Here is a 21,076-nt window from a genome sequence, read left to right as displayed (position 1 = left end):
CTCCTATGGCAAACTTGGCACACTGTAGTTTCCTTTTTTTTACCACATCACTTTTATTTCCAACAAGACTAGAATTAAGTTCTAATGCCATTTGATGATAGCTGCAGACAGTATTAAAAATAAATAAATAAAACTTCACCACACAACATGGTCCCCATTTAACAGTGGTGCATACTCATGTCATATAATAGAAAAAGTACTTCATCTTGAATCAGCCACCCATAGATTCACTTTTAAGTTTATATGATGCGCTACTGTTAGAACTCCAGGCAGAAACACCATCATTACAGCTGTGAGTGACGGATGCAGTTCTTGGATCCACTCCACTTCCCCAAAGAGGTCTTATGGCTGTCAGAGATGGTTTGACAAAGCAGAAAAAAATACCTCTATTTCCTGACATATTTGTAACCAAACTTCATTTGTAGAAAAGACATAAAGAAAGAAAGAAAGTACAGAGGACAGCATTGAACAGTAATTTGAATTAGGCAGTCCAATAAAATAATGTCCCTCACCATTTTTTGGAAAACCAATGCCATGCTCCTACTGTCCCTGATAACTAGTACAAAGTTTGGAGTAGGAGTTTTGCCTTTCCAGACAATGCAAGACATGTCAAAACAAGAGTCAGTGCAAGGATTACAGTCAGTTTGAGTTTGGTCAGTTAGTTAAAATTATAATGCTTTTTAAAGTTTGTCCATTATTTTATATTAAATATGTTAAATAATGTCTCATATATATACTCTAAAGCTGTATTAAAATATTTTTATTAAAATGTTTGTATAAATTGTCTCTGTTTTACTGAACCATGACTAACAAGGACCATATCGCTCAACCTCTTACAGCAAAAAATATCAACAAATGCACAAATAATGTGGGGACAAAGGCCCAAAAGTAGGCACACTTTTTAAATATAGCTGTTACAAATTTACAAAGTTGCTAGAAAAACTGGTTTTGCATTAGCATGAATTCTCTGAAGAATATGAAGTCTGAAACTCAAATGACTACTGTTATTTTCTGATTTCAGTCTTCAATGAGTTGCCAAAAAAATTTAATTTTATGAGAAACTGACTAAAAATATGAGGTGACAATCTGGACAGTTGAGGTATGACAAGGACTGAAACAATTTTAGAAAGGTCAGGACTGAAATAATACATAGAACCAAATGATTGAGAGTGTGTACCCAGTGGGTATTTAATGCCGGAGTAATTCAGCGACACTTAGAACAACAAGACGTCAATCGAAAGTGCATAACTTTTAAGAAAGCATGGATTCCATTATCCACCAGTGCTATCAGACAGATATTTACATCTTTTATCAATTTGCCGCATTTTGACAAGTAGTTAAATAAGGTATATGGCTGTAATTGGAGTTAAATACAGCTCAGTACTGATCAGATCAAAGAATGTCAGTTTTTAAGGACTGTCATAAAGCTTTATAGGATATCTGATGCTAACTAAATATAATTTTATATTAGTTATATTTTGGCCTGTTCTATTCTGCAGTGAACTATTCCATCTTATTGTAAAAGAAAGAGGTCAAATTGTATTATCGGCTTACTGTTGCAGGTTACAGGAATTTGTCCTTCACCGTCAACTTTACAAAAGCCTTTACACACACACACGAGCATGCACACATGCGCATACACACACACACACACACACACACACACACACACACACACACACACACACACACACACACACACACAAACATCTAAATTGCAGAAACTTAAGATTTCACAAAATATCATAACGCCCTGACGTCTATTCATTTTTTTTACTAAAATAAAGACTCACTGTTGTAAGAGTGCTTGTATCATACCACACTGAGCTATTTCATTGACAGAATTATAGCTTTTTTTAAAACTCATAGGACAGTTGCCTTTTTTTGGCATAGCTTTACCTTCCTCTGCAATTTATGTCTATTACTTCATATTAGTGTGCCAGTACAGCAGATCTAGCTACTATGCCTAGTGCCACTCCTTTTGCCATTGGTACTATTTTTATATTAAATATCTGAAAGTAAAATGACACAGTTATCGGGTGGTTTTTGAATATTTATTTATTTATTTGTTGACATTTGATTACCAGCATACCTCTCACTTTCTCAGAGCAAGAATTCTGGATAAATCCAAAAATAATGGTGGGGCAAAGGCCTAAAAAATAGGGACAGATTTTAAGGACTGCTCCTGTAAGCTCAGACAGGTGTTAGAATAACAGGTTTTGTTGTATTATCTGAGGGATATGAAGTCTGAAATTCAAATGTCTACCATTATGTATTATTATTTAGTGACTTCAGTCTTCATGCTGATATCCCACAAACCCCACAATTCTACTGGAGTGGACAGGGTTACATGATTATATATATTCAAATTTAATGTTATTCAGTGTCCCTATTTTGGCCAGTTGTACCTACTTTTCATGGGCCTTTCTCCAGATTTTTGATATTTCCAGGTTGAGAGGTATGGTTACCAGATCCATTTTATTTCATGAGATTATCAAGGAAGAAAGGTTTACTGTTGCTCATGCTAAGTCTGTTTTCAATGTAAGAGCACTTTGTTTTGTTTAGCAAATGCCCAACAGTGTTTTTGCTATTAAATTTGAAATAAGTTTACATTTAAATTGAAATGTCTGATTAAACCAAACAGGTACATCTTTCTTTTCTTGAGTTTGTGTTACAAGGTTTGTTTTCTCTTGTGCCATTCTCCTCCTTATGTTGTATTATTAGTTACCGACTTGATTTGTTATACTGTAGCATCACTTGAAGCCATAGTCCTTGAGCATGACAAATTTAGTTATCCTATTGCTAGGATATGGAAAATATGTAAATACATTAATTGTTACTATGCATTCTATACTCTATTGCATTTTTGTGGCCTTCAGATATCCTACATGCCATACCACCTAGCTGATGAGACCCTACTGTGCCCCAGAAAGAAAGGAAATCTGTAGATGCTGCTGACTATATGTCACTTATTTCATTATAATCTTTGTACTCTCACTGTTTTAATGGATCAGAATCATTAAGTGGGCATGGTTATTATATCTCAACAGACCTGCTGCTTTAATAATGATTCCGGAGGATTTTTCCCAGAATCTACTTAAGGCCCCCTTTATATGAGTCATGCTAGGCATAACGAAATCATTTGTTTTAACTTCCATATAAACAGAAGGGCAGTAGTTTGAGTCACAGACATCATGCACAGCTTCTAGAACCTATTTTCATTTTCAGCGTTTTTTCTTGAATTACCCTGATCAGCATTTTCAGGCCAACTCTTTGTTGTAAATGCTCAACAAAACAAACCAGCTGCACTTCTTGATTTATGGCTTCCAAGTTTTAGTTCAAGTGCTGACAGAACCTCTCCCATTTTTTTTCCTGAGGTATCAAAATGAACATTGCAATCCAGGAGCTGTTAACTGACCAGTCTTACTTCTGATTCAAAGAACTATTAACAGACATTTAAACTACTTTACTATTCACTAGCAACTGCAGTGGGAAAATATCTGTTTTAGCTTGATTGCTGGCAAAATGTGATGTAGTTTTTAACAATATTTTCCTTAGAATGCAGCACAGAACAAAATAAGTCCAACATTTTGTTCTTAAATTTAGGTTAATTATATGTTTTTTTTTCCTCTTTCTATTACGACAAAAAATTTTGTTTAGCTATACTCTTAACTTGTTACACTGTAGCATACCAACACATCATCCAAACCATAATCTTTGAGCATGACACATTTTTCTGCATTGTGAACAATGCCAGGATTTGTACCATTATGACATTCACTATTTTTCATAGAGACATGGTCTTTCATTTTTAACAGTGGAGTGTGGGTGAGTTGTTGCCAGGTATTTGCATTCTATACTTCACTGGTATTGTGTTTTGGAGGGTTTTTTCACATGTCCTACATGTTCCACTAGCTAGCTATCACAGCCCTACTGTGCCCAGGCAAGACAAGGAACCTGGAGTTGCCATTATAGCCAGCCACAGGGTATACCAAAGGTATTTTCTGGCACATATCTATATGCATATGCAACAAGTCATCTAATAGCAGGGTTTGCACAAGTTAGATGGTAAGCAAAGTTAACACCTCCTTTCAGCAACTTCAGTATTGTTCATCCATCCTGTACTGTCAGGATCACCTCCATTTGTAATCTGCACACCTCTCTTCAGCTTGAAGATGCTGCACCTCCAATAGGTTCATAGTTAAGTACTAGGCTAGCTACCCTTGTGGGGAATTTTAGGTCTAGCCTATTTCCCTTGGTGAGAATCAAACCCTGTAACTTGTGTCTGTGAGGTAAACACCTTAACCATTATGCCAATCTCACCAACACATTTGGAATATGTACAGCCTTAAAATCATCCTCTGTAGCAAGTATGTGTTCTACTATGAGGACATTATTACTGTGTAATATGCTATGTATGGTACTGGTATTCGCTAACTTACATATTACATATATGTACCTCTATCTGTGACAACTAGTATCTACTGACAACTGACTCAACTATGATGGTTGAGCCATATGGACATGGCCTATGGACATGGTATGTAGTCACTCCAAAGTTGGATACATAGCCCACCAAGTGTGATCTGCTTCTGAATGAGTCTGAGATAGCAGTGCTGCAGAAGCAAATATGACTGAGCAACTGCAAGGATTAGTTATGGAAGATGCAGTCAATGTCATACAGATGGCTGAGCAACTCAGACACAGTGGTAGCCATCCCATCACAAAGGGGCAAGGGAAACACAACACATGAGGGATACAATGCTACTCCATCCAGGCACATAGTGGTATTGCACAATATCTTGGGAGAGAGACAGTCTGTCTAGCACATCTACTAGTATGGACCAGAATGTGTCACATAAAGGGACAACCAGTCTTGGTCACATTGAAAACAGCCATGTATCCAGTTGGGCTATGGTGAGGCATGAGCTGCATTTACACTACTGGTTACTGGTGTTAGATCCTTTTATACTTTAACATGGCTGACTCAAGCAACAAACTGCCTTCCTTCAGTGCCACTGTGCCACAGTCATGCCAAGCTTGTCAGTCGTGGTGTCTTGCATGCTGTAGCTCAGGATGATATGATTCAGCTCTGGCACACTGTGATGGATCCTACACAGGTTTTACTGCGACTGCAGGATTCCTTGTATAATATATACAATGTCACTAACAATTGCCAAAGACCATTATGGAGGACCTGGGTGGTGTACAAAAGCTCTGTTGTCTGTTTTCTTCATAATGTTACTAGTGCAAACTTCAATGGCAACATCAGGTATTTATTTACCTATCATAGATATCAACACATCTTGCTTCTATTTTAGAGCAAAAATTGAGCACAGCCCCATGTCAGTGTCTCTGCATGGTGTGACTGTGGTCATTGCCATGACCTAAACACCTTGTGATGTTTAGAATTTATACTACACATCTACATATGACAGGGGCTGTGAAGTCTGTACATATGTGCAGTCTGTATTCTGTGTACATCAACATGCTGTATTTCAGACATTTGTGTAAACAAGAACTATATATGATATACAGTTCACATGATGCATATACATACATACATATATGTACATATATAACATATACATTATGCTGTGATATACAGCATATCAGTCAGGCATATGATTTGCTACATTCCCATGTCTCTTGACATCTAACTGTACTGCATGATGACTCTATGCTCATAATCTCTGTTACAATGTAATGTGTTGATCTCCACAATATTGTTTTGAAGAATCACATACACTCCATTTTCAATACTACCGGAGTAGTCATGTCTCACTTTTTGCCTTTCAGCAAAAAACAACATATTTACTTTGGAGGAAAAATGCCATTATGGTTCAAAAAGTATGTCTACCACCCTTTTAAGATTATCTTCTTCTTAATCTCCATTCTTAGTAGCTTTGTCCAAATAGGTATTCCCTCCTGAATGTTACAATTGCTTTGACAAATAACATGCATATGATTATGTGAAGAAATCAAACCTGTATCCATATTATAAAACTCTACAGGGCTCCTTACTGCAAATGAATGCTTACATTATGTCTTTTTTATTCTTTCCTTCAATTACCTTTGTGATGTAAGACAATGTAACAGTGATTTCACTTAAATGTGTATGCCAGAATTCATACTAAATTTCATAACCATAAATGCAGTACACAGAACTGTGTTAGAATATTTAGCTTTCTCCTCTTCTACACCAGATTTTAACAGTCTACTTTGTGAGATTTTACTTTGATAAAATGATAACTGAAGATGCAAACTATTGCAGAATTAGTCATTGCCAATACACAATCCCTAGCACAGAAAGATAGTTAAACCATAATTCTGGTACAAGAAAAATAACATTTTAAATGGATTACACTGTTGTAAAAGAGCTAGGCTAATGAAAATCGGAATGGGTACATTTGTTGCAATATTAAAAAAATAGTATGCCATTGCTGTGTCTATGCTTACAGTTCTTTGATTTTTCACCCATTCAATCATTGACTGATTAATCATTTGTTAAGTTTTAGAGCCTCTCTGCAGCTGCAACCTATACTGGCACTTATTGGGAGCAAAGTAAGCAAATTATAGGATGTATCCATATATATAAATATATATATATATATACATACATATTTGGTTCTCCTGCATCTTACTGAACATAAGTTTGTCTGACAAAAGCAGGAGGATGATTTAATGTCGACAGTACAGATGGCCAAACGGTGGACAGGTACTGTAGATGGCATGGAAGGTCAGTACAGATAAGTGGTGTTGGGAGGGTGAGACCGTGGGTGTGTGTGTGTGTGTGTGTGTGTGTGTGTGTGTGTGTGTGTGTGTGTGTGTGAGACAGTTAGGGGTGAAGGATGGTTGGTGCGTCTGTGTGCAACTTTGTGTATTTTAAGGTAAGGCAAGGTTAGGTTAGGGGATAGATGTGATGTTGTTTGTGTCTATTTGTGAATGTTTGTGTGTCTGAGTCTGTTGTACATAGTGGCAGTGTTATGGGAAGGTTTTAATTGTGTCAACATATAGAGTTAGGGTTGGGAAGGGGTACCATTAGGGTTAGGGCAATGGGGTTTTTTGATTTTAATATCGGGAGAGGTAGATTTTTCCTCTGTTGATATTACTGTTTTCAGTTTTGTTTGTGTTCGCTATTGTGTATGATCAAAATTATTTTGTCAGCTTTAACAATAGAGAAATTCGGTCAGTCACAATAGATCCATATTATATATATATATATATGTATATATATATATATATATATATATATATATATATATATATATATATATATATATATATCGCAACCAGATTTTCACGGTTGCGATAATACGCATGCTAGCTTGAAAATAACTGTGGGAAACACTGTAAGTTGTTACTTTATGTGTTTACTGTTGAGAAATTAGTTTCACTTAACATTCAGGAAGAGAATCGGTCGTGGAAATCTTCCTATTTTGCGTGCATTACAGATGCATGCTTCAATTGCCAGGGCTGGTCTCTTACTGACAAAGGCACTACTTGTACTGTTAAGAAGCAATGCCGAGAAGAAAAACACAGACTACTTGGAAATGCTTTCAGGTGCTTTCTTTCTCACACGGTAAACTATATCTGTATCAAACACTTGTAACATAAAACGGTACCCATAAAACTTGCAAGATGTAAAGCTTTGCAGAAGTGATGGTGGATGATGTTAACAAGTGTTTGGGACTTGAATAGTTGACGGCACTGTTTTGGTCTTCTGTTGTGATGAGCATGTATTACTGCTGAAAAGATGTGTTTTGCTACATCTTTATAAGTCAGTACATGGTTTGCATAATTCCAGCTTGCATTCCTCTAGGTCTTTATCCTTCCCTTCCCTTCTTGTATGCTTAGCTTCAAAACACACTAATTCACATTATCACAGCAGTACTGGTAATATTTTAACATTGGGAAGCACACGCCATTACAAAAACATGACATGCTGCCCATAAAGTACATACGTAAACTGCAACATTAATTTTTACATTTATATATATATATATATATATATATATATATATATATATATATATATGGATCCAGGACATTTGATCGAACAATCAGATGTCTGAATCCATTAAGGGCGAGCATACTTACGCGAAAGTGCTTTTCACTGAAGCACTTTTAAGTAAGTATGCCTGTTGCTGAGGCTGTACTACTGTGCGGATAAGGGAGACTTCCCCTTTCCCCACTGTAGTGCGGTCTTGGAGGGAGAATATTAAAGTGTGGGGGGGGTGGGGGGCACAGCCCCCCACATGAAGGGTGCAGGGGTGCAAAGCCCCCCAGCAAATGTAGTTTTTTTTTTTTTTTTTTTTTTATTGACACGCTTTAATGAAAGCGCTTTTTTGGTTAAAGCATAGGTTCATTTTTTGGAGAGGTGGATCATGTCCAATTTCCGGTTGACATGGGCCTTGTATATCAGGCACATGTCACCTCTGAGCAGACGGGTATGCGACTGAATAGAGCTGAACAGGGCCAAGGGACCTCGGCCCTGTGGGACACCCACTGTGACCGGCTTGAGTCTGACACAGCGCCAATTTTTATTAAAGTGTGTTCGGTGGTTATGGATTCGGACATTTGATCATTCAATCAAACCTCCTAGATCCATATACATATATATATATATATATATATATATATATATATATGTATATATACATATATATATATATATATATATATATATATATATATATATATATATATATATAAAACACACACACACACACACACACACTCATATGCATGCATGCCTACATAATCTGACTCACATAACGCCCACATACGTACTGGCAACTGGAAGACTGTAGTTTCATCACAACACCTGGAAATAACTTTGTGGACACAGGGGGGACCTGCAGATTCTTCACAGAAGGTACTCCAGCTAAGAACCAAATTGAATAATCAAAGTGCCATGAGGTAACAATGTAACAACTGAGCCACTGTGCTGCTCCATCTTTCTGTATTAATATATGATCGTGCAAAATGTAAAAAGCCTTATGGCCCCTATAGTCATTTGCTAAACCTGCACCCAGAGATAATGCAACTACCCCTGTATGTCTCCACTGATCTATAAATTGCAAATTTTAATACCATGGTGAATTTTATAATGGAATTAATTGAATTTATTTTAAACAACAATTACATTACCTTTGAGAATGAATATTACAGACAAGCCAAAGGCATTGCAATGGGGGCAAGTTGTGCCCCCATTTATGCTAATTTGGTAACGGCAAGTTGGGAGGTTAACCATGTATTTAATTCTAGGTTTGCCCAAGATTGGATATTCTATGGTCGATATCTGGATGACATTTTTATTTTATGGAAATGTAGGGAGACTTTAGTTTACGATTTTGTTGAATATATTAATGGAGTTTGTCCATATTTCAGGTTTACACACAAATTTAATGTGGACAGTATCGACTACCTGGATGCCACCATTTCCAGGGATATGGACTCAGGTACATTTACCACCACAGTTTACCATAAACCTACCTACTCTAATTGTTTTTTAAGTTACAACAGTCAACACCCCCACCATGTGAAAAGAAACTTGGTCAGGGAGAAATGATTAGGGGAGCAAGGATGTGTTCTACATTAGATAACTTGAAAATGGAACTAGGCAAGTTAAGCCAGATGTTTATAGCCAGAGGCTACCCTGAGAATTGGGTTTACCAGACCAGTGTGGAAATTATTGATGGTTGGAAGACCAATTTCAAACCACTACTGGGGCAGGATGACCTTCATTTGAGACAGGGTCAACCTGAGGTTCAGAACACAGTTGAGAGTGCTGTATTCTTTCAAACTATGGTGACACAATTCGGCACCTATGGTACAAAGGTAAGAGATGTTTTAAATGAGAATTGGGTGATCTTAGAATGTAACAATGAATTTGTTAGTTTGTTGGGTCACGGGCCCACCTTTTCATATAAGGTGGGAGGTAACTTTTGTTGGAACACCTTATCAAAATTAAGGACAGTAGAGGAACCAGGTCCTGTGATAGATGTAACTATTGGTAGGTATTTGGTGAATGTAAAAGAAATGTGGGTGGGGGTACCCCCGCAACATGTTAGACTAGCAGGAGGTAATTGCAACACTCCTGGTGTGGTTTACCTGAGTGTTTGTATGGGATGCAAAGGTTATTATGTGGATAAGACCAAGAGGGCAATTAGGAAGAGAATATATGAGCATTTATATGCTATTAGTAAACAGAATTACAACTATGTCCTTTTTAAGCACACTCTTACTTGCCTGATGTTTTCTGGCTTCAAATTCGTTATTTTAGAAGTCGTGGTTAAAAATGCCCAGGGGGAGTAACTGGTCAAACCAGACTGAGAAGGCTGAGTTGAAGTAGCAACTCCATTTAAATGTGCGCCAGCCCCCTGGTATGAATGAACATGTATCTGTTAGGCCTATTTTGGTTGAAAGGGCTTCGACACTTTAAAGAAAGTATTTTTACATTTTTCAGTTATTTAGTTGTTTTTAATGTTTTGTCTTTTTAAGAAAGGGCTGTCTTATTACTTGGTGTAATTATTTAAAGGATGTGAAGTTAAGCACTTTTGGTTGTGATAAAGTCTGCACTGGGAAAGACGAAACTGCTTACCTACTGTCTGGACTGTTTACTGCTGGGATTTTATGCTTGTCATTAAACTTTTTATTTTTTTGGAATACTGGAATACTGATTCATTTTGTGACTGCTGTGGGACTTTGGCTTCAAGTGTGGTGTTTGTTTTACAAATTGCAAATTACCTACACAAGTTTATTACAGTATTGCAGGTACATGTCTGAAACCAAATGCAAGTCAGGTTATTCTTCAGTTTTCCCTCTGAAATGCCATCCACACCTTTGTAAGCAGCACTTCTACCATTCACTCACATAAAATAACTGCCCCCAATCATATTCTTAGCTCTTCTTTCCTCTAATGTTCATTCTACCTCTTACCGTTAATCTTTCCACATTATGTAATCCCTTTATACACAGCGTTTATTCAACAATCTAATTTCCCTCACTATATATATATATATATATATATATATATATATATATATATATATATATAATCCCTAATAATGGGCGCAACACCTTCTACAACATAAAGATTACTTCAGCACCTTTTGCATCCATCTTCTTGACTATACATCCAAAAATTCTACTTGCTTTTATTATCAAACACTCAGTCTTTGCTGTGATTCTTTGCATTTATGATAAAGCCCCAAACTTATTTTCTTCAATTAATGACACCTAAAGGAAGGCCATTCTCCGATAGCCCAGTCTGTGGAAGAGGTGCTACTAAAACCCGTTAGTTAGTTAGTTTCTTAACTGGGATAGAGCACTGGTCTCCATGGACCATTTTCAGACTCAGCCTGGGAGTTAGAGAAAATAAAAATGCAATAGTGAGAGAACATTTCAAATGTCTTTCACAACCACAAAACACCAGACACATTGACATGCATAATATAATTATCTTCATAACCAATACACACAAAAAATACTAAAATAACAAAACAAGCTTTTTTTTCTGCTATGCCCCAACACTTGAATGTTTACAAATACCAATTTCACAGTTATAAAAATGCTGTGCAGAACTTAGCAACTGTGTGAACTCTGTTATCTCACAATAAAAATGGTACACTTTTAATAAATCAGAGACCATCATGCTTCCCTGATGAAGCGCTTCATCAAAACAAGACTTTACTTTCATCACATCTCACCCATGGGATTTGGCAGAACAGGCCTTAACATAACTAGAATGCTCCCTATGATCATACATAGCATATATCTGGAAATAAGTTACTCCAACCAAGCATTTTGCATTTTCCCACTAGACATTAAATGCTAACTTCCTTGTCATCTTTTATTAGTTCTTACAAATCTTTCTGCAAACTTGCACATGTATTCATTTAGTATTTGTAGTGTCTGAAAAAATGTATCCTGTTTTTGTAAACTCAATGTGATATCAGTTGTTAATGCTATAAAAAGGAATACGCCACAACTATGAGACCTACAATAAGCGATGGGCAATTGTAATTGCTCTTTAACTGGAAAACTCCTGCCACTATTTTTGAGTATTCTAAACCAAAGGTTTCCTGTTTTAGTGAAACATTTTACATTTCACTCCAGTTTTTCTCCATTGACAATACATGGGGCAATGTGCTATATGTCTTAATACAATCTATATACACCATCCACTAAATTTCTCATCAGTCTCATTGGTACCATGTCTTGCACTAATCAACTTTAAATGATTTGACTAAAATGAACACTAAACACTGTAATATTCTGTAAATACAGTGCTTTATTGTACAGCATCTTAAGCTGTTGTTTCTCTCCAGTGTCTCATTTTATAATTTTGTAAGAAAATATTTAATCTATACTACCTAACTTATTTTATACCCCAGCTATGTCATTATTTTATTTAACATTTGTTTACCAGGAAAGTCCGACTGGAACAGAGCCCATTTTCAGCAGAGGCCCTGGGAAAACACTCCAGATGCATGTCTTTGGAATGTGGGAGAAAATCAGAGCACCCAGACGCAGGAAGGACATGTGCACTCCGCACAGAAGGCACCTCAGCCAAGAACTGAACTGGAGAACCTCTTGCTGTAAGGCGGCAATGTTAACCCCTGCACCACTGTGCCTTAATTATAAATAACACTCATAGTCCCAAATATTCCTGAACTGTTCTTGCAGTCATTCAACACCAAACATATATAGTGCAAATAAAGCAAGTTACGCTGGAAAAGTTAAAATAAAGTAGATGAATATTTAAATAAACAAGTTATTACTCCTTTTTAACCATCTTTATTAACTCACAGTTTAAGTAATGATATAGGTACACATACATTAATATAAAAGAAAGCAAACCATGGTGACATTTTTCATCGTTTTCAAACACTCAACATATATGTTTTCCTTTATATGTTTAACTTATAATTTACTCCATCATTATATAAGTTGCTCAGCTCCTGTCTTCCCTTAAACTGCACTCCTACTGAACATGGATTGTTCCCACAAATTTCATTTATTTGTATGTCATTTGCTCCTTCCCTTTTGTAAAGAACCCACCTCAAGTTCTTTCATCTCCTTTACAAAATTCAACACTTCACCTACAGATGGTTTAGATTTTGATTTCTTTTTCTACTGATTGCTTTTTTGGTAGCCAATAGCTATAAACTTAATAATGACCTACTATGTCTAGGTAATTTAGATCCTATGCCCAGATCAAAAGAACCACTCCCTTAGTTACAACCATTTTCTCCCCATTTCTGATAAAATACAATGCAGGAAATTTTTTAAATCTGCCAACTTATTACACTATCAAAAAAAACATGTCTGCAATTACAGATACCTCTCTCTTTCCTTTCTCACCTTTAGCATTTGCTTTCTACCTTTGGAAAAATTCTCTGAAATCTGAATAAAGTATAAAAATGCCCAACCAAACACTTGCAAGCAAAAATCTGAAATATTCTGGACTTCGTTGCATACTAGGACACCATAGAGATGTCCTCCCATTGTTCCACTGTAAACTGTCTTTCCAGTCTATCTTCCTATTTTTCTCTAACATCCTCTAATTGATTTTTGTAGCTCTCATGCATTATTTTACATATCCTGCAAATTATTACTTGTTCATAGGTTGGTACTAGGCTATCAACCCTAGGGCCTATACAAGCCTAGCCATAACAGTTCCCTGGCTATTTCTTATAGGTTTATAGGTTGGTACTAGGCTATCAGCCCTAGGGCCTATACAAGCCTAGCCATAACAGTTCCCTGGCTATTTCTTATAGGTTCATAGGTTGGTACTAGGCTATCCGCCCTAGGGCCTATACAAGCCTAGCCATAACAGTTCCCTGGCTATTTCTTATAGGTTCATAGGTTGGTACTAGGCTATCAGCCCTAGGGCCTATACAAGCCTAGCCATAACAGTTCCCTGGCTATTTCTTATAGGTTCATAGGTTGGTACTAGGCTATCAGCCCTAGGGCCTATACAAGCCTAGCCATAACAATTTCCTGGCTATTTCTTATAGGTTCACAGGTTGGTACTAGGCTATCTGCCCTAGGGCCTATACAAGCCTAGCCATAACAATTCCCTGGCTATTTCTTATAGGTTCATAGGCTGGTACTAGGCTATCCGCCCTAGGGCCTATACAAGCCTAGCCATAACAGTTCCCTGGCTATTTCTTATAGGTTCATAGGTTGGTACTAGGCTATCAGCCCTAGGGACTATACAAGCCTAGCCATAACATGTTGTTTAACAGATGCTTCTGATTTAGACTAAACTAAAATCTCTACCAGAGCTGGACTTTAACTGAGTGCTCCCTGTCCCTTTCTTTTTGTCTAGACTCTGATATCGATCCCTGGTAGGGAAGGCTGTCTCTGACCTGCAGTCCAAACTTCTGCTTGGTCTCATCCTACTGTGTTACCTTTCCCTCTCTAATTACAAGATCCCAATAATTTGGTTTCTTTCCTAATTTTCTCCAGTAAAGTCCATACCCTTATTGCCTATTTTTATTCAAAAAATGTAATGGATGATTTGTAATAATGTATTCCATAGAAAAAGTTTGTGTGACTTGCTTTTTGCTAGTTATCAGCCTTGACTCGCTCACCTTAGTTTCTGACTCAATGACAGGAATGTCTAACCCAGATATGTGTCCATTTACAAACATGGACAAAAAAAATCTGTTTATATATATTTTTAACAAAAGCAGAACAGTTACGTGCATTGTCTGAAACAACAGATAAAATTCATTTCACTCTAATGTAAATAATATTCTACCCTTTCAAGAATTCTTTAAATTACTCTGCCTCATACATAGGCATGTTCCATGACTAGCTGACCATTGTAATAATCTGGTATCAAATGTATATATAGACTGAAATAATTTTCATTCTTTTCACCTGTTATGATGCTCGGGATGCAGATTTTAATCTTATACTGGTTACGAATAGGTTCATAGGTTGGTACTAGGCTATCGGCCCTATGGCCTATACAAGCCTAGTCATAACAATTCCCTGGCTATAATGCTCTGTAAATATAAAGTGATTCACATTTTCCACACTGTCCACCTTAAGGATGTCCACCAGCTAACCCCAAAACATTTTCTAGAACCTTTGACAAAACAGAACTGAGACAACTGGATTGCAGTGGCATGTTTTTCTCTACTCGTTACATTAGAACTACCATTGTCTTGTTCATTTTATAGGCATGACTGCAATCTGTATAGAAATCATGTGGAGTCAGCTCAGTAGCTTTTTCCATGCCTCTCAACCTGCAGACTTTGAAAACATGTACAAAGGCCCTTGAAAAGTATTTGCATCCATACAAAAATCTGGACAGCTGATTAGCACGTAATATGCCTACCAAATAGCACATAAGTCTTCCTGCTTCCAGCAGAAATGTGGGACTTTACTCAGAAAGACACATTTAATAAAAAAGAGAGTAACAAAAAATGATGAAAAAATATAACCATGTTATCAAAGAGACCATGTAAAATCTGTAGACTTTAATGAGCTGTATTGCCTGTCCTCTGTCTTTAAAGTACTGATGTCGCTAGCATGTTGGTTATGTAGTGTGGTTTTCTGTGTACTAGGTAAATTCAAAAAGCATGTTTGATGAAGATCCAGAAAACTGTGAGAATGGGTAAATCAAGCTAGAAAATAGGAATGTACCCTTAAAAATAAATCAGTCATGAAAACAGTTATGTTTCTCTAAAATATGGACATTTGAGAGAGTCGGCCTTCCTATGAGTCATAGTCTCCTTTTCCAATAAAACAGAAACAAGAATTTCTCATACATTTAAAAAAATGCCTTTGCCCAGCCCTCTATGCTAATCATTTTTGTCCTTTGTGGATTTGCAATGCCATACTCCCTTTGCTGGCACCTTAATTTTCTTTATCATATTTCTGTTTTCCCCCTCATCACTTTTATATTTCATTTTTCTGCATTCAACCCTAAAGGCTGCCAGAATTTCTTAGCGTCATGTATTTTCCACTTTTATTACTACATAGCCCTCTGTCATCCATGGGCCCCTGACAACACTCCAAGTTGCCTGATTATCAGTGCCATATATAGCATTTCTGAACCCCTTCTTAAACTCTTTAATCTAAGCCTTTCCACTGGTTTTATTCCAAAAGCCAGGAAACGGCTACTGTAATAACATTACAGAAGGGCGGCCCAACCACGGACCCTGTTAACTATAGTCCCCTTAGTCTCAATAGTCTCATATGTAAAGCTATGTAGCACATTATCTCAGACTTCATTAATCTGGACATTGAAAATCTCTCAACCCTGGATCCTCATCAATTTGGCTTTATCAAAAGAAGGTCCTGCCTCTTTAACCTCATTAATGCCTTTTAAGGAAATGAAGCAGAGGATAGTGGTTATGCCGTGCATGCAGAATATATAGATCTGGCCAAGGCATTTGGCAATACTGCCATGCAAGCATTATTGATAGACTTGTAAATCTGAATACAAATCCTTACAGATAGCTAACCTGTTCTCTAACAGACCCCGTGTGGTTAGGGCAGCAAATGCTTCTTCTGAAATTAAAACAGTTACCAGCAGTGTACCACAGGGCTCAGTACTGTCTCTCTCTCTCTCCCATTTGGCATATATTTCTTACACCTTCAGGCCAGTAGATGACTTTAATTTGAGTGCTGTTACTCAATCATTAACCAACTCACAATTACACTAACACAGCTTTGACCATGTTAACAAATACTGCAAGACCAATGGCCTCAAATTAAATGCAAAAAATGTAACATAGTTCATTTTGGACACAAAGCAGTTTCACTTAACATATAGCAGATGTACCCCTCCAATCAGACACTGTCATATGCAATCTGAGTACTATTGTTGATAATTCCGTATCATGTGACCATCGTGTCTCCACAGTAGTACAGAAAGCCATTAATCTTGCCCATCTCATTTCCAAATGCATCTTCAAAGATCCAAAGAAGTCTTAATTCCACTTTAGTCATACCTTTTCAGACCCACTATTAAATTTAATGTACCTTTTGGCATGCATTTATCTAAGCATATCGCACAAACTTGAGAATCCTCAGAGATTCATAACTAAAAAGATCAGTGGCCTCAAAAATCTTACTTACCAGGAGATACTAGCAGCATTTTCTCTGTACTCAGTTTCTTACAGAATCCTTCATGGAGATCTATGTCTAGCCTTTCATGCCATGAAAGAGCCAACCCTATTTGATCTCCTATTCCTTCTCAGAATTGAAGGTTCATCAAATACTTGGTTAAAGAAACTAAACCTTCATCAGCAGATGAATAAGACTCACTGGTGTAATCGATTCACATCTAAATGTATCTCTCATCTCTGGAACAGATTTCCACTACATTTCAAGCAGCGTAGCATCCTTGCCACCTTCAAGGTAAACCTAGATAATCGGATGGGCATCATCAAAGTCTCTACTGGTCTATCTTGTCTCACCCTTTTTGAGGCTACAGGAAAATTTTGATTAGTATTTTTTGCCTAGGCTTGAAATGGTCTGCAGACCAATTGCCTAGTACATTCTTATGAACCTATGGAAAGCAATCATGATACTCCTTCCCTGACATCTACAACGCTTAGTCTCATCTGCCATTTGCTTTCTTTACTCTAAATTATAACTGATAATGTTCATAAAATAACAATATGCTTTTTCACATTACAAATGTCAGCCTTAGTCAACAATTATCTCATAACCGCAAGTACTGTAAAGCACTACTGAATGATATAACTGCTGCCCATAGCCTTCCTTACTTACACTGATCCCTGTTCTCTCTTCATTAGTCAAACCACAGTAACCCCCCCCGATCACCCCCGAAGAGATTTTCACCTATTCTTGAAGAGACTTAGTAGCACCCATGAGTCAATTGAGTATTCAGATGAACTGGACCTCTGGAAGAGTGAACCAGGCCTAAGGATTTATTCTGTCCCTCCAGAAAGTTCTATTTCTTTGTTGTCTGGCTCTGTCGGATTTAGATTTTGGCATTTAGATTTACTGAGGTGGAGAGGATTTGCATGTAGCTTTGTATGTCAGGCATAGATCGCCTTGGAGTAGGTAAGCAGGCAATTGAGTGGAGTTGAGAGTTTTGGTGGAGCAGCATATGGAGTCTGTTTGAGACCCTTGATCCTCTTTTTGAGACCCTTGTTTGGGTCTCTAATTGCTGCAGGTGGGTCTCTAATTGGTGCAGGTGGTGGGGGTATGGTACATTGGGGCATTGTATTCTATGAATGATGGCCCTATGATGGCGAATTGAGGCACGATTGGAAACCTGTTTGATCCTGTTAATACACCGTTGTTGATTCTTTCTAATATGTTTGGCAATGTTCTCTAACCAGGAGAGATTTTCATCAACTTGGGTCCCTATCACTATGGGTCCCCAGGTGTACTTAATGGTCTTTTTCTGTACTTAATGGGTTTTAGCCATGTGGTAATTTGCCAAAGGGTATGACTTTACATTGACTTATTTTTTTTTTTTTTAGGCTTTAAACTGCACTGTGTTGGCATTTGAAGTTATCTGTCTCTATGAGACCTTGATTTGTTTTTTGTGTCAGCTGGAGAGTCGATGGAGCGTTGCAGTTGTTCAGTTGCAAGCAAATAGTCCTTCCTAGTCCTTCCACGCTTGCCGGTAAAGTACAGAAAAGTATATAACAAAGTCCCAGGAGGTCACCACCCTGTGGGATGCCATGTGACGGTTTTCAAGTCTGACTGACTCCAGCAACTCTCTCTCACTGGGTTCTGTCTGTCTTTGAGCCCAGTTTTTGCACCCATCTTGTGACATAGGGGTTTGTATTTAAGCTGGATAGCTTATCTATGATGTACTACATCAAAATGAAATTTATCATAGTTATTTGCTGTTTTGTTTACATTTATTTTTTTAAGTAAATGGCTGCACTGTGGTCCTATCCTTTCTTACTCTGGAAATGGGTATGTCAGTCCACATCTAGAAGGCTAATGTCTGTCATCACCATAGATCTGTTCCTATCCATCTACCCCATTATTCTGTATCATGTCTTTATGCCATCAGCTGTTGTTTTCTCCCTATCGGGTAGTTAACATTCTGTAATCAGTCAAAAGTGACTGCTACATCATTTTGCATGTTAACTAACAATATTTAAGGTTTCCCTTCCTTCACCATTGCTGTCATATGTCTTATACTCTTCCAATCAATATGTCATCATTTGCAGCCCTTCCGTATTTAGCTGTAGGTAAATTCTTGCAAATAATTTCTGATTCTTATACACATACACTCAGACCTACCCACATAATTTCTTTTATAAGTACACAGACCTTGCAACTACTCATGAACTCTGTTATCCTTTTCCTTCTATGATTTGCTTCACCAGATCCTGGAAAGACTCCTAACATAAGTGGAGTTTCTACGTCCCTAAAAAACACTCCCCTGTTCAAATAAAGAAACCTGATGCTGTTGCATCCTTTCTTTTCTAAGAGTAATTAAATTGTTAGTGCATGTATATATATTTACTATTAAGTCTAGACACACATGCATTTGACAAATACAATTCAAAACATCATAGTGTTAGGTCATTTCCAACAAGAGTCTGTTTCTGCCAGGATGGATAACGGTTTGGAAACTAAGCGTGCACATTAATAACTGCAAAATTGCAAAAAAAAAATAATAATAATAGTTGCAGCATTGCCTGTGGACACATTTATGCAAACATAACACAAGGGAGTCATGCCCTCCAAATGTGTCTTTTTTTCCAGATATTTTATTCTTCTGGGTGGAAAACAACCTACAGGTAATGCCTTGACATTTGAAAAGCTTTGTGACAGTTCAAGCAACCAGGACAGTGTATCAAAATTCAACTACATAAAAATTTGAAGTCAGTTACTCAGATCGGTATACTGAAAACAATCCTTTTTCACTAAATGTTCATGTAATGCAAACAGCTGCCATTAATGTTCATTTACAATGTAAGCATGTACAGATAATACATCTGCCTTTTAGGGTAGCAGTTTATTTATTTTTTCTTACCTGCATCAATACCAACGACAAAACGACCAAGTATAAGCATTTCAAAGGAACTGGCTATTTCACTTAGTGCCATTAAAAGCGAAGCAACAACAGCAAAGGCATTATTAAGTAGAAGTGTACCTTTTCTGCAAGAAGGAAAACAGTGTGGTTATAAATCCATGCAGAATGCTGAATACAACTAAGATGCATTGCTAAGTAAATGACAGCATAAAATAACAGTTCTACTAAGCAGGGACAAACACACAATGGTGCTGGCTGAGTGATAAAGGCATTATTACAAAGACATTCTTCAATACCACATAAAGTTCAAAATCAAATCAATACCAGAATGTGGACTTAGCTAGTTTAATTTCTGTGGCTATTCAGCTTTTTTATTGTACTGCATAGACTTTGTCTTCATTATTGAATAGTCTATAATACTGTATGCAAAGTGTACGTGCAGCAAGTAATTGCAGTAAAAACAGGAGACACAGTGGTGTGAATTTAAACAGTTTGGTGCTGCAATATAGTGAAAGCAATAGCAGCACAGACTGGAAAATAATAACACATATGAAAAAATATGTACTGCAGCAAAATACAATATATGCTATGTTGTTGTTTTTCTTTTGGCTTTCCCCGGTTAGGGGTCGCCACAGGCGAACTCCAGTCCCCTAATGATCGGCAGTCAAATTTTACAGTGCCGAGGTGCCAGCCTGATGCCCAACCTTCAACGAAGGCATGCCCATTCACACATGTCTTTCAAATGCCACTCGACTGCGGGGAGGACATGCAAACTCCACACAGAAGGCACTCCAGCTGAGAATCGAACGGGAGAACCACTTGCTGTGAGGCGACAATGCTACCGCTGCACCACCACGGCTAGATATATATATATATATATATATATATATATATATATATATATATATATATATATATATATATATATATATATATCTAGCGAGAGAGAGAGATAAAAAAATATATATATATATATATATATATATATGTATATATATATATATATATATATATATATCGAGAAAGAGAGCTATATGTAGGCATATATAGATATATATATACATACACAGC

The 21,076-nt window shown here is 37.0% G+C and overlaps 1 protein-coding gene across 3 annotated transcripts in view; it reads right to left on the bottom strand.

Annotated features, from left to right (window-relative positions):
- The window catches only part of SLC2A9 (solute carrier family 2 member 9), a 3,818,728-nt gene that overhangs the window by 2,664,549 nt on the left and 1,133,103 nt on the right, over positions 1-21,076 (bottom strand). For all 3 annotated transcript variants that reach the window (XM_044062595.1, XM_044062594.1, XM_044062593.1), the window contains exon 5: positions 20,006-20,130. In XM_044062595.1, the coding sequence (XP_043918530.1) occupies positions 20,006-20,130 (125 nt within the window). The remainder of the gene's footprint in view (positions 1-20,005; positions 20,131-21,076) is intronic.

Source organism: Protopterus annectens, chromosome 2.part1, assembly GCF_019279795.1.
Source record: "Protopterus annectens isolate FY-2018-M chromosome 2.part1, PAN1.0, whole genome shotgun sequence".
NCBI classification, from domain to species: domain Eukaryota; kingdom Metazoa; phylum Chordata; order Ceratodontiformes; family Protopteridae; genus Protopterus; species Protopterus annectens.
The sequence above is the reverse complement of the archived record's forward strand: the minus strand, read 5'-3'. Positions and strand labels throughout refer to the sequence as shown.